Here is a 14155-nt window from a genome sequence, read left to right on the forward strand (position 1 = left end):
ATTTGTTTCCAGACAAAAGTAGACAAGGATAAATAGTAGCGTTGATATAAATTCCATGTGATATGTTTGTTGGGATAGCTATAAAAAAGAAGCCCCCAGATTGCTGTATTCAGTGGTCTATACTGAACAAGCAAATATGAGACAGTGGGTTATTGTACATGGACATTTTCCTCTAAAGAATTGTACTGTGTGCAAAAACGTGATACAGCTTGTGGTTTTGGAAAGACATCTGGCTTTATTTGCAGACGTAATAGAGATTCTAGTTTTCCAAATTCTGGTGGGAAATGGAGAGGGTCTCCTCTTCTTGTACACAGAGGACAACTTTATTTCTGCAGGTTTGCACACATAGGAAGTATTTCTGATTTTACTGCTTCTAAAGCCTGCCAAATCATTGCATGGTTTCCTCTTGTATCTGTGGTATGAGCAAGTATGGACTTGAACATCTTTGTTCTAAAATGTTTGACATGCAACACTGCAATGTATTGAAGATATTTTTTGAAAAAACCTAGTAACAGGGCAACCTTAAATCACATAACCAAACAAATGCTTTGGTTTCTCTGAAAGCTTATTTTTTCCTTGACTGATACAGGTGCATTTGTTACCTGCCAGTACGTGTCTGAAGAATGCATATAAAAGCCTTTGCTCCTGTAAAAAAATCAGTATGAGTTATTTAAGAGCACTGTGCAAATACTACCTTGGATAAAGGCCCAGACACTTGAAAGAGATGCTAAAAAAACCACCTCTCAGTCTGACAGGTATTTACTGAGTCAAGATTTTCAGAGGGATCACTGCTAGTTAAATTTTAAGTGAAATACTGGTTTCATATTTATTAAAACAATTTATTCTGGTGGAATTAACATAGATTATGGAGTATCCTACTTTGATGTGGGTTGTGAGAGTTTAGGATTCTTTCTTGTGAACTGTTTTTATCTCTTGTATCACATGATTGAAATTAGGCATCTTAACTGGTATCAGTAGTCCTCCTGATTCCTTGGAGGTTGTAGTTTGAAAACGGATGGCCTCAGAAATAAAAATATGCTGCACTTACTATTTGAACTGAACACTGGCACAAATCTATTTCATTTGCTAAGGGCACTTTAAATTTAGCAAGCTCGATGGATTATTCCACTGAATTGAGTAAGATACCTTGGATTAACATCTTGGTATGTTTTAAGTTTTACAGGAAGTAACTGAGCTCATTTTATTGCTACTGTGCAACAGGTTTGTAAGACTATCTCACTGAGGAAAAAAATATAAACTGAATTCTTGTATTTTCAGACCACTATACTGATGATAGAATAAGGCAAAACTAAAACCACAAACCATCCAAAGCAGGAAGAAAATAATCCCATTTTCTTGTCCTTTTGTGGCCAAAAAGATTAGTTTTAAAGCAAGCACACAGTGCTACTATCCTTTCACTTTTATTCCCACCTGTAATTAAAACTAGCAGTTTTTCTTTTTAAGTACAGAGGAAGAAGCCGGTTCTTCCACAGGAAGCATTGCATTTTTTGAAGTCTCAGGTTTTAATTTGCCCAGAGGGTTAAAAATGAAGATATTTGTTCAATGCAGGACTTGTGCCCTGCATGGCTCCTAGAAGCCTGCTTTTGCTGTAGTCATGTAGTCAGCTGAACATTACTAAGGAAGATCACTACATCATTCATTCAGAAGCTGGAAAGGGAAACATTCTGCTGACTCATGCTTATAAGTATTTTCCTTGCTCCGCCTCCATTCATTTCAGCTCCTCCTCTCCTCTCTTAGTGCTGGTAGCCTACTATATTTAAACAGCTGTCTTAGAGCAGAGACGGGATTCAAGGCTTGTAGTTTGGTTTCCTTTCCTGACTGTACAGGCATTTTCATAAAGATCCCAATTCTTCTCATCGGACCTGCTGCTAAAGGTAAGAAGGCTATAAGTAAATGTGGAGAGCTCTGGCTGGCAGACTACTTCCTGAATATCACAGGGGTGTTTTGAGAATGGTATTGTTGTTATGTACCATCAAGTTGAATGTTTTCCACATGCTATAATTGTGTTTGGGGGGTAACTGGCCTGGCACGTAAGTGATAATGCTGGGGTGTGGGTGGGAAACAAACTTCTGAAACTGGTAGGAAAGTATAAAATATAAAAGTTATTGCAAATGCTGCTTTTTTCTTTAAAAGCACTAATGAATAAGATTTTGAAAGCTGCTGGCAAAATGAATGGGTTGATGAAGAAATGAAGCTGAAGAAAACTGCTGCATTTGTGTTAGAATTGTTCTTGTTTAAACTGAAGTGTCATGGTAACTCTTTCAGTCTCTTCCATTATTGATATACTGACTGCCCTGCTCCCTTGGACTCTCCCCACGTGCTGAAAAGCCTCATTGATGTTACGGAGAGAGCTACTCTCATATCACAGATGTAACTTGGCTTTTTATTTCTGCTAAAGGTCACTTAGTGTCGTTGTGTTGCAACATGCATCTTTTGCATTTTCTTTTACTCACTTAAAACCTGATTCAGTTGGGCAGCCTGGAACTACCAGGGGTCACACTGAGCAACTTTATGTGGGTTGTAGTCCCTCTAGGCTTAAGGCTGTGTCGGGAAGGTATGCAGAGTTTAGCCCAGAATGAGCTGGGTGCTTTTCCAAGCCAGAAAATTATGTAACATCACATAGACACTGAAATGCTTTGGAAGCAGTGAGGAGATAAACTGCGGAGTTTGCAGCATGCTCCCAAATGAAGAGGAGGAAAGAGACACCCATTTAAAGTAGGAAGTCTAAAACAGGAGCCAAAACAGGGATCAGTGTGACTTACGTGTGAGTGCCCAGCAGCCTACTCTACATAAAAGGAGGGTGAGAAGAGCGGTCTTGGGTTTCTTGTTAGCTTAGGCTTTATCTTGCTGCTAACTAGTTCTGTATAGATTTGGAATGAACTTCGTTGTCCTGTGTGTTTTCCAATAGCCCCTGCAAGAACAGGCTTTCATCTGCTACACTGCATTAGCTGTACAGGTTGCTGAGGGGTGTGTGGTCCCTTGATTTTATGATTGTGCCAGAAAAAAAAACAACATTAAAATAATCCACCCTCTAATGGAAGGAAAAGTGAATATTTGGCCTGAAACTGAAATGCCTGAGATGCTTTGAGCTCAGTTTTACTCCCAGGAGTCAAACATTTAGCCGACAGGATGGGAATAGCTATAAACAGGTTCAGCATCTGATTCACTTTCTACTTAAAAAGAATTATTAACTATGAATTACAGAGATTGCAGCTATAGTATGTGGAAGGGACTGCTCCCATTTGTAGAGACATGCTAGGATAAACAGAAGCATCTCTGATGGTTAATCTTGTGTTGATAGATTTGTCCAGTCTCAAAACTCCAGGAAACAGAGCACATAGCACTAAAGCGGTCATTATGGGGTTTTGTGAACCCAGATCCTGAAGAAAACCATGGCTAAAAATGGCCACGTATAGATATGCATGGATGTAGTAATTTCATCAGACTAACAGTTTTGCTCATCTAGCCATTGAGGTTTGCGTTAATTCCAGGAAATGCTTCTCTTTCATCTGTCAGAAGGTATAGAATGGAGGAGGGTGAAATGAGGGAGCCTTATCAGTGAACCTCCAGCTGCCGGCTTTGCTCGCTATCAGGATGGGAGAGGGTGGCATGGTGCGATGGTCAGGAGCAAGGCCACCTTCCTCTAAAGCAAACAGAACTGCCAAGCTGACTTCTGCCCTGTGCCTTTTTTTGTCCCCTTCAGAGTCACCCAGAAAAATGCTGGCACACAACAGTATGACTTTGCGCCCAAGTCTTCCAAACGGGCTTGCAGGCTCATTATTTATGTGCTGGCTTTGCTGCTCTCCTGGAGCTGTTGCCATGTGCTGTGTTGGGTTGGTTCAGCAGTCCTTGCTTCCAGCAAAAATCTCACCGGTGTTGCTGGGTTACCGCTGTCTACAGAGTGCATACAGTCTTTCCATGCATGCTGCTGCAGAGTGCTGTGGAGCAGAAGCCTGGAAAGTCGCTTCCAGATATCTTGGTTCCCTCTTCCAGACTCCCAGTAGTTTCACAGAAATAAGATGTACACTCTGTGTTAGGGAAAATTAAGAAGAATTTCTCTTCTTGTATAGTACAGCCATGGAGAGGGCTTCATTTGCTACCATGGAGAAGAACCCTCTGCTAACCTCCCAATAGGTGCTGTGGTTTAGCTGGTTTGAGGGGAATACCTTACTGGTCACACCAGTGTCCTGTTCCATTGGTGTCTCTGGCCGTCCCAGCTGCTAGTGCTGAATTCTACCAACTGCAACTCTGGAGCTTTGTGATAGGGAATTATTTTGGAGTAAATTTACACAATAATCTGCTGAAGGTGGTGCAGGTTTTGGTTCATGTGGTTGAACCAAATCAACTTTTGGTTGGTTTGTGATTGGAACCAAACCAACAAAAAAAAAAAATCAAAAGGCTGGGGAAATACTTGGGCAGTTAGGCTGTGCTCCTGAAGCTAGCAAGGTTGGACTAAATGTGCTCTGAGGGTTAGATGCATGCTTTGGTACGGACACAGCACACCAAAGTGTTCATCTTCTGCAGTGTATGCATCTACCTTGGAGTCTCAATTAAACGGGGAACCTAAGTTTTCTTGAAATCCAGCTCTCTTCAAAGCCAGATGCTCGAAATGACTTTAATTAGAAAGCACAACTACTATGTCTTTTGAGTGGTTCTTGCACTGTCAGGCAAAATGCATGAGAATCTTCGACTAATGCTTAGTAAAGTGGTAATAGGCAAGCAGAGCTACTAAACTGTGATCCAAAAATTTGGACAAAGCTGCTAGTTTGGAATTCAGCTCATAAGCCTTATTATGTGCCTCTCTACTTGAATGAATCCAGTCCTCTTGGAATAGCTGTGTCTCGTCCAGCAATGGCTGTATATTGGCGTATATGAGAATTACCACGTACTTGCAGGCAAATGCACTTGAAAGACTTCCTGAACCCTGGGATTCTGCAAGTCCTAAGTTCACCTATAGTTTTCTGGCTGCTCATTCAATCACCAGGGTCTTAACCGCATTAATGTAGTCACTGGAGATGTAAATGTCAGGCTTAAAGTGGAGCATTACACTTGCAGGATGACATTTGCTGCAATATCTGTGTCAAGGGCAGTGAAGTGCCAGACCTTATGAAAGGGTGCAGTGCGCTTGCCAAAGATCTTTCTGCGCTTGAAAAGGCTGTGGAGAGCATGCCCTACTGAACAAAGTCATGCCATTCAGTGGATTTTTACTTAGCTTTCCAAAATGAGATAGATGTTTTTATAAAAGACTGTATTCTCTGTAGAGTAACTTAAAAGCATATGCCAACTTCCCAAAACCTCATGTTTGTTCTGGTAAAAATAACTTCTAACTTCTCTAGATTAGTGACAGTGTAGTGGAATTCCCTGGAAAACTAAAGCAATTATTTAACATGGTAGGATTCCTGCAGGAATGGCAAAAAACTTTAATTCACTGTTCACTGAATATCTGCATAATGATTAATTATTTTTGTAGATTCCACTCTAATGACACCTTAGTATGCAAGATAATGATGATGTGTAATTTCTTTAAAGACCTGTTATTTACTTGTTCAGACCTAGAACTTTATTTTCTGGAAAATTAAGGAAGAAGGTTCAGGACCTAAACTAGCACTTTTCAAACAAACCCTGTAGTAATGGAATGATACATATTTGAAAATGCAGCCAGGAGGTTTGCAGCCTTTGGGGAGAAGTCTTGAGTAAGGTTTGCTCTACTTATAAATAAATGCACAAGTTGCTTTAAAAAGTACAAAGTGTTCATGATAATTATGACAATTTTCTGCACAGTATGGGCAGAAATGAAGTTTTCATTAACAAGCTGCAACACTTCAGTTACTGTAGTCAGAGGGTTACCAACATTGACAGCTGTTCTGGAGGGACATGTGTAGATGAGAAAGATCAGGGTTCTCTCCCTTTTTTTTTTTTTTTTTTTTTTGATGTGTAATCAGGGAATCATCCTTTGGTTTTGGGGGCAGGAGGAGAAAAAGATAAGTAGGCCTGTCCTGAGTGTGGAAGTGTAACGTGATGGTCTGCAATGCAAGGATAATAGATCAACCTGGGTTTGGGGGCTGTAGAAAGTCACAGGGTTTTTTGTCAAAAAAGCAAATAATTCAAACCTTATTTGTTTTAACAGGTAGACTCCAGCACCTAAATGCTTCCAGACGGGAAGATGTATGCATTATTGACCAGACCCCAAAATAAGAGTGGGTTCAAGCCACTGCCTGTTGTGATCATAGGTAAGCTTTCTCCTGCCAGCATTACTGCGTTCTCTTGTGTATCGTTACTTTGGACTTGCTGTCTTCACATTTTGTTCCACGTGTTCTTACTCAAACAATGCCTGACTGCTGTTTCTGCATCCTTTCCCTGACCGCCAGACTTCCCCTGGTACCAAGGAAAAGGCCACTAAGAGCTGTGGGAAGTAGGGAACTGGGTATTTGACCAGCTAAACCACACGCCTCTTTAATAGTAAAATTGGTAACCCTTTCGGCATCAGTTCAGCTGGGCCTGGTTTTTCTCTGTTGGATATTTAGAATGGTTTGAAACCTTTTCACTACAGATAGTTAATCAACTTGCTGTAAAGTGATTATCTGTAGTGCTTGAATTGGAAGTGGGTTTGTGACATCTTTTTCCCCCATTGTGTGTGTTTAACAGCATCTGGAGCGCTTTCTAAAGCTTCTTGAAATTTTTCACAGATTTCTTTTAAAAGCAAGTCAGCTATACTGATTTTGTACAGATTTAATAGAATAGTAAGAAGCTGTGGATTTTCTACTAGTTTAGGAAACATGTTATGTAGTAACCGTCTCGTCTCCCTTGCAGGAGAGGAGCTCTGTAATGTGAGGTGATTTCTGGAGCCAAGCACAAGTAGTGATGTCAGTGCCTTCCCCTCTGTGACCGACCATGAGTTCTGCTCAAGTGCACATGTGGCACCTTGTTTATCTGAGCAAGTGTTTAAGTACCTTGTGGAGCTGGGTTCCTTCCTTATCTCATTTACAGCACCCAAGAGAGCTATTCCAAAGTTAGTGCACCACAGAAATCACCCTTAGATCCTTGCTAACAGCAAGTCTGATAAGGACACTGCTAGCAGCAGGTTCTAGTCGAGTGACTGTGGACTGTTCAGTGGTACAAGTCTTTGGGTGGGAGGGAGGATATTTTGGTACATCCCTAGCGCACCTATACAGGGATCCGGTGTGGATGTCACTAAACCTCAGAAGCACCAGTGTGAAGATGAGTGCTCTGAGGAGGCAGCTCAGCTATTTCACTGCAGCTGGACATTGCTCGCAGGTTTCAGCTACTTCCCCAGACCCTGCTAGAGGAAGGCTGGGGGCTCCCTGTGCTCTGCTGGCAGCCTCATGAAGGCAGTTGCTTTCTAGAATAGTTCAAGCCGCAGAGGCAGCTGTACTTGTGACCATCCATATCATACTTACACGTGGTTCAAAGTGAATCCTCTGTGTGTCGCTGGGAGTTGTGCACTTGAAGTTTGGCTTAGGTAGCTCCTTGTACTTCCTAAAGCAAAGAAGCAACCTGGAAAGTGTTATATTTTACTACAGCTGCATTTAGTTTGCTTTCAATTTCTGTTGCTGTTGGTTTTGGATAATTTTCCTGCAAGTGGAATATTCCAAAGGCTGACCTGCAGCTGCTAGTCCTTGCTCAGCACAGCAGACTTTGGCCCCAGCTGTGACCCGTACTGCCCTTCGCACAGCTCAGCTCACTGTTAGCTTCACAGCCTGAGCCTCCCTCTGTTTCACGTCCCCAAGAAGCAGCCTTTGCTCTAGTCACCCACGCATGTCGCACAGGCACTGTGTCAACACAGGCTGCTGTGTCACTTCAGCTCTCCTCCCCTGCATCGTCACTGCGTGACGTAATGGTGGTTAGTCACATACTAGTAAGCAGCAAAGCCTGAGCAGCCGGGGAGCCTGACACCTCGTTGTGCAGACACTGTAAAATATTAAACATGCTGGACAGCAGCCATGTGAAAACTTTCCACGGGCTGCTCTCACTGGGCTTCAGAGTCACATATATCAGGTTTTTCCACTGGCTGTTGGGTGGTCAGCAGGAGTTCAGTCATCCAGTAATCTGTTCAGAGTGCTGTATTCTGGGGGGGGGGGGGGGGGGGGGGAGGGGAGGGGTTGTCTTGGCATAGCAGAGAGACTTTTTTCCTTAACACACTGATGGCAGTACCATGGTAGGGCTCATTCCCATGTGAAAGCGTCCTCAAGACCTGTTAGTCAAAGCTGCTATTTCCAGGTATCCCATATTAGATGGGATTTCTTACTGAGCAGAGCTGTTTCCCCTTCACTTCAATATCTGCTCTCTTTTCTGGACTCACTCTGTATCCTGTGCACAATGAACACTCTGCACTGGGATGAAATGTCCATCCAGGAGAGTTGAGGCCCCCAGCCAGTACGTGACCAGTTTCTAAATCTTTTAAGAAGTTAATGAGCAATAACTCAATTTATCAGTGTGCTAGAGGCTTCAAACTTCAAGTGGCTTATTTAATCCAGTGTCTTTTCAGCAAGTTCTGAAGACCTTGCAATGCAAATAGACACAACTATATATATAGAGGAGGAGAAGGGGACATATGGGGGTAAAATGACTTCCCCAACTCCATCCAATAGCTCAGTGGTCAACCTGGAATAGACAGTCCCCTGTATCCAGAGCAGTGTTGTATCCTTTGAATTGGGCTGGATTAGAAACACTCCTCAAAGGGCTGCTTGGTCTGCAGGAGTATAAATTCTCTGTTGTGTTTTTTTAGGGAATGGACCTTCAGGAATCTGTCTCTCGTATTTGCTGTCAGGCAACATCCCTTACTTCAAAAGAGACTGTCTTCATCCTCATCCCATTCTCCAGAGGAAGCTGCAAGAGGCACCAGATGTCTCCATTTTGGACCAGGTTTGTGTAAAGAGAAACAGTATAACATCACAGTAAAGCATCCTGGGGGTGTAATATAAGTAATAACCTCATTTGAATTTCAAAGTACCCAGACAGAATGAGCTTTAAGCAAAGTACTTTTTAATTGTTCAGATCTCCCTTGCATGAAGTGCCAGCATAGCTGCTAAGATCCTTGAGGTATCCCTTGAGCAGTAACGGGGTCTGTGTGACAGTAAATGAGCATCACAGAACACCAAAACCACTGACTGGAAATATTGGAGTAACAAGTTGTCTGCTACCTGGCAAGACATGCATTTTGAGCATCTGATCTGCCTCTCCTTAGGATTTGGAGTATTTGTCTGAAGGCTTGGAGGGACGATCCCACAGCCCTGTGGCTCTTCTGTTTGATGCTCTTCAGCGTCCAGACACAGACTTTGGTGGAACAGCAGAATCTGTCCTCACTTGGTGGCACGAGACCAACAGAGCCATCCCCCATCTGGTCCTTGGCAGAAACGCTCCTGGAGGTGCCTGGCATGTATGTGAATTTAATCCTAACTGCTTAGGTCTGCATGTTGTAAGATAGCCAGGTGTGTTGACTAGAGAAGCAAAAGTTCCTCTAATATGCCAGTCAGCCACATTTCATTATATGTATATAAACAAGCAAAAGTCTAAAAGGAAAAAGAGCAGGAGAGGCATTTATGTTTCTAGTCTACCCTTCTTTTTGGAAAACATGGATCGTTTCATCCATGGCAGAGATCAGAGGAAATCACTGATTTTGTGATCTGTGCCATCTTGAAACATACAAAATCGCATTTAATTTCTTACATGAAATAACTGAAAGTCATTTTACTATGTTGCTTGTTCCAGTCTATCGAGGGCTCTATGGTTACGCTGAGCAGAGGGGAATGGATGGGACTCCCAGATCTCCCGTTCAAAGACTGGCTAAAGCAAAAAAGGAGGTAAGATATCTATGGTGTGATTATCTGCAAACATCTAGGGGTTATTTGGGAACCTGGAGTGGAGTAGACTTCTTGAATGTAGCCACCATCTGTTGTGGACGATTCTAGTGAGAGAAGGGACACCCTCCCACCCTCCAGTAAAAGTCCATTCTGCATTCAGTGGTACAGGTCAAGTTGCAGTGCTGCTTGGAATGTGTCCTTCTCAACACCCACTGGGGAGACGGATCACAGTGACCATGAGTTTGGAACAAAGCTTGGAAAAGGCATGGTCATCTGACTTCTTTGCCTACTGCTGCTGTCCCTAATGACAAGGATAATCAGCTCAGCTACTGTGCAGTCTCTGAGGTGCTTCTCTTGAGACGTGTAACAATTAATCTTAAAAAGTCCAGGAGTTAAAAACGGAATGGAAGCAAGATGTGAGAGGAAAGCATAAATGAGCAACCTTGTTCTTAGGGTTGGGGTTCATGCTAGAGAAAGCTGCCTCTGTCCAACAGCTTGTGGATCGGAGTTAGCTCTGTGTACCAGCAGTAACTTTGCTCAAGTCAGAGAAACTAGACAAGTCTTCTCTGGTAGTTCCAGGGTAGATGGCTCTAGATACATTCAGTGGAAGAGGGAAGAAATTCCAGTCTCTTACTTAACTGCTGCTTGACCTTTGTTTGTACTATATTACAGAGGCCTCAGAAACAATAGAGCCACAGCAGAAGACATTGCTCAATATTACCAACACTATGTGATGAAGAAAGGACTGCAGAAGAATTTCAGATGCGGTACTGTTGTGGTCTCTGTGAGGAAAGTGAGCGCAGAGAGCATCTCCAACAGCGCACAGAAAGATCTGCAGGAGAATAGTGACTCATTCGGGAATTTCAATGAGAAGAGTGCAGAGGTTTTTCAGGTGGATGGATTTTTCAGAACTGTGAAAGGTGATAAAGAGCCCTTCTCCATCTATGCAGAGAATGTGGTCTTAGCTACAGGAACATATGATAGTCCTACTTGGCTTGGGGTCAAGGGAGAGAACCTTTCCTATGTCCATCACCAGCTGTCTGCCCTAGAGGAAGCAGTGAAGAACAACAACATTGGCATCATGTCAGATCCAGTCTTGATTGTAGGTGCTGGTCTGACAGCTGCTGATGCGATTCTCTTTGCTCACCATTGCAATATTCCAGTAATCCATGTTTTTCGGAGGAGAGTCGGTGATCCAGGTCTTATTTTTAACCAGCTCCCCAAAATTATGTACCCCGAATACCACAAAGTCCATCAGATGATGAAAGAACAGTCAGCTGCGTGTGCTGGGCCCTATGAGTGTTATGTTAGCCTTCCTGAACATCACGTGCTATCCTTCAGCAAGGACAAGAAATGTATCTGTCAGGACAAGAATGGCTGCCAGAAAGTTTATAAAATTTCCATGGCTCTTGTTCTGACTGGCTCAAACCCCAACCTCTCCTTTCTGCCAAATAATGGCATGGACTTGGCAATGGACAGTGACCAACCAGTCAATCCAAAGAGGAACCCCATAGATGTTGACCCATTCACCTATGAGTGCACTCAGGAGAAAGGGCTTTATGCTTTAGGACCCCTAGCTGGAGATAACTTTGTACGCTTTGTACAGGGAGGGGCTCTGGCCGTTGCCAGCTCTCTGTTAAAGAAAGCAAACAAAAATCCCCCCTAACAAAAAAAAATATCCTTGTGCTAACTGTCTGAATGGGTTCCTGCTGGTTTCTTAGAGAAGCAAGTCATCTGATACGTAATCCTCCAATGTAAAGCCCACTCCTGGTATTCTCCAAGGTTATGCAAAGAGTTACTAAGTTCTTACTGAGTTATTTGAGAAAATCAAGTCACCAAATACAGAGTGGGTTTCACACACAGCAGTACCTTCGGTCCCTGGGGTACAGCTCCTTTCCTGCGTGGCTGTGCATGAAGGCTGCAGGGGCTTTGACTTTCATGCCTGGAAGAGTAGGGGCAAGGTAGGATTGCCCGTCTATGTAACACCTCCCAGGTTGCTGGAAATTGAATTGGGGAACGATTAATGTTAATTGTTTTCAGACAGCAGGCGGACAACCCTGTGTCTGTCAGCGTCTTACAGTGTTTTTTCATGAAACAAAGTAAACCAACGTGGTTTTATTTGCTCCAGTGGCTTGGCTGTATGTTCTTAGTAGGCCAGAAATTACTGAAAGATGCTGCAGGTACCTCTCTGGCACATGAAGTGGTACTCTGCAAATCAAAACTGACATAGAAACAGTCAACACTGACACCAGCAACAACTAATATGTGGTATCTTTTTTATCAAGAGATTCCTGTGATGTTTTTTTCTCCTTCTTCAGAAGGAATGATACTGATCTACAAACACTTGGCTTGCCACCCTGCAGCTTTCTACTTTCCAAATCTTAAAACTGCAATAACCAAATTCTTGGCAGCTCCTGTAGAGACAGCAGAACTAAAGGGGAGCTACTGGTCTGTCTTGTAACTGCCCAGGTACTGTATGGGGGGGCTTCTGCTGCACAGAATTTTTCAGAAAGATGCAATATATTGTGTAAATGTCTAATGTAATGTGATTTTTCTAAAAAGAATAAAATAGAATAAAATTCTGTTTGTGTAAAGGGGAAATTGGCACAGTCACTTTTTGATGGTTTTATGCTATATATAGCAATTTTTTTAATGCTAGTTTTCTAAAAGTTTTTTATTTGCAAGATATTTTGTTACAGGCTTTCAGTCAGTGTTTTGGCTGAGCTGGGGTGGGTGGGAATGACGCCTTACATTGCGAACAGCATTCTCAACAGACCTACAGGACCTTTCATACCTCTCACAGGATTTTTCTCACAGGAAAAATCAGTCCTAGCTAATCTTACTTGATGTAAAGACAGACTCTGCTCCCTGTGCTGCACTGAAACACACTGACATGACATGTCATGACACGACAGGGTGCTGCAGATGTCTCTGGAAAGCTCAGTATGTGGAGACAGTGGACCAGCCTCAGGTTGAGGTGTGTGAGGAGCTTGTCTGTGGTGTTGCTGTATCACACCTGAATATTTTTACCACTTACTATTCTTGTATGAAATTTTTCAATAAAGTGATTTCAGACTTAGTCCGTGTTTTGTTTTCTAACTCTGACTTTGAATCTCTGACCCAGAGATGACCTAATGAACCGTCGGTCAGCTTCCTGGCAAGCACCGGAGTGTGGTTTGTGCCTGCTAAATCCTGCATCTTTCTGCTCCCTGGGAGCACAACGCTATGGATTTGCTTTCTGTGTATCTTCCTCTCTCCCACAGGATGGAGAACCCTTTTAGAGTGCTTTGGCAGCGTCTCTCTCTTGTGAGGCTAAAACACAATACCAAAGCAAACTATTTGAAAGCATGTTCTTGCCTTGGAGATCTTATATCTCTTCCCTGTTACCTGCTGTCTTCTCCTGTCTGGAAGCATCCCAAATCAGGGTCTAGTCCAGTATGTCAATAAGACAGTTTAGATCAGAAGGACATTTGAAGGTCTCTGGTCCAACCCCACTAAAACAGGGCGAGCTTTGAAGTTAGACCTGGTTGCTCAGAGCCTTCTTGAGGAGAGTTTTGAGTATCTCTCAGCATAGTGACCGCTCTACCAACATTTGATTGCCCCATTCAACGTTTGACCACCTTTGTTGAGAATTGTGGGGTATTTTCTTAACTAGTTGAAGTGTCCCTGTTGCAGCTTATCTACTGCCTCTTGACTGGTTTGTGGTTCAGGTTTTTGGATTTTTGTTGTTGTTGTTGTTTTGGGTTTGTTTGTTTGTTTTCACTGCACAGCTCTGAAGAGTCTGGCTCAATGTGTTAACCCACCAATTCTCATTCTGCTCTGAGGGCTGAGACTGGAGGGGCCTCAGAAGTGTGGTGTGGACGAGGCTCCTGGCCTGTGTTGCTCACTGGCCAGAGGGGTGGCAATGCCCCCAGGGCTCTCTTTGGCAGCGTTGTTTCAAATGAGGTGGTAGTTGTTCCCCTGAATCTGTTACCTGGCAATATGGGGATTCCTGCGTGTGGGTAATGTGGTCCTGTGCCATTTGACATGTTTTGGATACTCCCCAGAAGAGATGAGCTGATCCGCCATTCACCCTACCTTATGCTCCTCTTGACTCCCAAGCAGTGCAGGATTGTCCCGTTCCTCTTCTGCAGCCGACGTTTGCTAGAGAAAGACCAGTGATCAACGTCCACTTTTCTAAAAATACCCATTTTCGGCTAGGTCTCCAATTCCTACACCAAAGCAAACGAAGTGGAGAACAAAAGCCAAAGGGCATCTTAAAAAAAACAAGGGGCATCGGATTGGTGTCAAGTGAAACTCTGCTCTTCCCATCG

At 43.1% G+C, this 14155-nt stretch overlaps 2 protein-coding genes across 2 annotated transcripts in view; one reads left to right on the forward strand and one right to left on the reverse strand.

The window, feature by feature from the left end:
• The window catches only part of PRMT7 (protein arginine methyltransferase 7), a 165435-nt gene that overhangs the window by 130468 nt on the left and 20812 nt on the right, over positions 1-14155 (reverse strand). The gene's annotated exons all lie outside the window — the stretch shown is intronic.
• Positions 1739-12919, forward strand: OSGIN1 (oxidative stress induced growth inhibitor 1). The gene is made up of 6 exons (XM_005233488.4): positions 1739-1895; positions 6149-6251; positions 8768-8904; positions 9227-9418; positions 9751-9842; positions 10515-12919. The coding sequence occupies exons 2-6, from the start codon at positions 6167-6169 to the stop codon at positions 11506-11508; spliced, it is 1500 nt and encodes a 499-aa protein (XP_005233545.2). The 5' UTR covers positions 1739-1895; positions 6149-6166; the 3' UTR covers positions 11509-12919.

The sequence above is a fragment of the Falco peregrinus genome, chromosome 14 (assembly GCF_023634155.1).
Source record: "Falco peregrinus isolate bFalPer1 chromosome 14, bFalPer1.pri, whole genome shotgun sequence".
Classification (NCBI taxonomy): domain Eukaryota; kingdom Metazoa; phylum Chordata; class Aves; order Falconiformes; family Falconidae; genus Falco; species Falco peregrinus.

What these genes read in the sequence shown, in the direction of transcription:
- OSGIN1 (XM_005233488.4), top strand. Translation starts at nt 6,167, where the DNA reads ATGCTTCCAGACGGGAAGATGTATGCATTATTGACCAGACCCCAAAAT. An exon ending in ACTGCCTGTTGTGATCATAG is followed by an intron (nt 6,252 to 8,767) that starts GTAAGCTTTCTC and finishes GTGTTTTTTTAG; the next exon opens with GGAATGGACCTTCAGGAATC. An exon ending in ATGTCTCCATTTTGGACCAG is followed by an intron (nt 8,905 to 9,226) that starts GTTTGTGTAAAG and finishes GCCTCTCCTTAG; the next exon opens with GATTTGGAGTATTTGTCTGA.